Source organism: Cyprinodon variegatus, unplaced genomic scaffold (genome assembly GCF_000732505.1).
Source record: "Cyprinodon variegatus isolate N-32 unplaced genomic scaffold, C_variegatus-1.0 Scaffold538, whole genome shotgun sequence".
NCBI classification, from domain to species: domain Eukaryota; kingdom Metazoa; phylum Chordata; class Actinopteri; order Cyprinodontiformes; family Cyprinodontidae; genus Cyprinodon; species Cyprinodon variegatus.
In genome coordinates this window covers 210,859-213,319 of record NW_015150991.1, presented here as the reverse complement: position 1 = coordinate 213,319, position 2,461 = coordinate 210,859, and the positions used below count along the sequence as shown (strand labels likewise).

General features: G+C 35.4%; 1 protein-coding gene across 1 annotated transcript in view; it reads left to right on the top strand.

Annotated features, from left to right (window-relative positions):
• pts (6-pyruvoyltetrahydropterin synthase) overlaps window positions 1-1,476 on the top strand; it is a 5,089-nt gene extending 3,613 nt beyond the window's left edge. Inside the window, exons 5-6 of the mRNA XM_015391367.1 lie at window positions 988-1,058; window positions 1,135-1,476. Of these exons, the coding sequence (XP_015246853.1) occupies window positions 988-1,058; window positions 1,135-1,258 (195 nt within the window). The 3' untranslated portion in view covers window positions 1,259-1,476. The remainder of the gene's footprint in view (window positions 1-987; window positions 1,059-1,134) is intronic.
• The last annotated feature ends 985 nt before the right edge of the window (window positions 1,477-2,461 follow it).

Here is a 2,461-nt window from a genome sequence, read left to right as displayed (position 1 = left end):
TTCACACCTAAAGCAGCAATAGCAGCAAAAACGTGCGTACTGCTTCATTTTTTATGCTTGTACAAGTTTAGTTCCAATGCGCGGCTGAAGCATCTTTGCTCCTTTTTACAGTAATCCAAACTGCAGACAGCATGTGCGTTCATGTGTTTTGAAGGCGTGGTTTCGAGGGATGGTCTGAAGGGAGAGGCATGGTTGTGTATGTTCAAAAATATTGCTTGCTGGAACCGTTTATACAATATCTCCTTCTGCACCTTTAATTGGCTTCTCTAAATTTTTCTTAGGTGTGTGTGTGAATGGTTGGTTGTCCTGTTTGTCTCTGTGTTGCCCTGCGATGGACTGGCGACCTGTCCAGGGTAGACCCCGCCTCTCACCTGTTGACAGCTGGAGATAGGCACCAGCATCCCTCGTGACCCCTGCTGGGATAAAGAGTGAATATTTGGTTACAAAATGGAGCCGTCTTTGACCATAATTTTCAAATCTAGAATGTAGTTTCATATGTATTATAAGAGTCACCAATGTAGAGTAACTTTCTAAACCCTACTCATAGAAAGCGTTAATGACCCCTTTAAATGACATTTACTCTGGGGAGGTTAAAATGGTTTCATAACAGTATGACTTATAAATGGCTCAAATGGAGTTTGGTTTTTCATATTGCAACAAGTTAATGGGTTTAAATTCCAGCCATAGGTCTGTCTGTATGAGTTAGTATGTTCTCTTACACATGCAGGCTTTCTCTGGGTACTCCAGCTTCCTTCCACAGTCCAATAACATGATTAATAAGTCAATCAGTATATTTAATGGGTCCTTAGGTTTAATATATGTCCTGTTCATCCTAGATGTGATAGCCTGAAAAAACATACATTGTTTGTAGATCAGGGAAAGTCAAGTTTGTTGCACAAGTTTTATTAGAGATGTAGAAAAGTTGTGACCATTTTGATTTTTTTGGGGTTTGGAAATCTAACATGAGATCTTCTTTTCTTCTAATAGGAAGTCATCATGATTCCTTTGGACCACAAGAACCTGGATAAAGATGTTCCCTATTTTGCCAATGTAGTCAGGTGTGTAACCTTCAACAATATTCTCTGTGATTAATGATATAGTTTACCAAATGTTTTGTTTTTCTCTGCTTTTCAGCACGACAGAAAACCTTGCCGTTTATATCTGGGATAACATGGTGAAGGCTCTTCCCGCCAACCTGCTCTACGAGATCCGGATTCATGAGACGGATAAGAACATTGTTATATATCGAGGGGAATAGACAGCGCTGACTGATGCAAAGCTTAGCACTGTTGTTGTGACTCTTACATTCCAAATATTCAACAATTTTTGATAAAGTTTTATTTTTACAAAGTGATCACTGAGATGAACAACCTCACTGCTTTATGGAAGTGTCTTTCTAACCAGAAAGTCTGATCTACATATAAATAACTGTAATTCATTTAGAATGGGCAGCTAATACTTTTATTGTAAACATTCAGTCTTAAAGCTTCAGTCTTTTTCAGTAGGTTTGGAAGTCTATGAATTTAATTTTTGTATTTATGGAATTTTCCTTTAATAGCCAAACTCACATATTTTTCTGAAAAATTACAGAACCAGATCAGCCAGATTTACAGTGACAATTAGCAGCTGTTTTTTTTTTTTTTTAGCACTGTACCTTTTGATTGAATTTGCAGTTTTTTAATGATCACTGTTGTTATTGTGAAACACTTTGGTGAACTCTTGTTGTTGAATCATGCTATATAAATAAAACTGAGATTGACACTAACACACACTAACTAATGTGTTTTTTAATGTGGAATACAGTAAATAATTAAGACCTATAGATACTGGTCCTTTCACAGTTTTGCCACTTCTTCCCTTTTGTAGTTTTGGTTGTTTCAAACAGACGAGGAATGGTGCCTTTCATCCCTGGGTATTTTGTACCAACACTGTAAAAAACAATTAAAGGCTTTTTTGTCTTAAAATAAAAGCTTTTTTTGGAATTGATTATGTAAGTGAGACTCTTTACATTTAAGACAATTTACATTTAAAATAAGAAAAAAACAATTGCATTGTTTTACTGCAAGTGCATTTTGTCCAATTATCTAATTTTAAGAGTAATACACTTAAAGTCATTTTTTACTTATTTCTAGATCGTTTTTACAGTGAACAATGAATTCATTTCTTCCCTCTATAGCGGGTTTGGTCCCCACTCGGTAAACTGTTGATGTCCAGCGATCTTCAATACTCTGTTCATAATTTACTGCTAGAAATGTGGTTCTTTGATAATGCTTCTACTTCTACTACTTTCATAATCCTTCTACACACAGGAAAAGTTATTTTAATTTTATCAGTGGTCATAATCTAGTCAACTGGCCCAAAATAAAACAATCTGAACAAAAATTCATGGAGATAAGAATGATGATTATATTTGTGTGAGATTTGAGCATTAATACAAACATCTCCAATTGATTAAAAATGT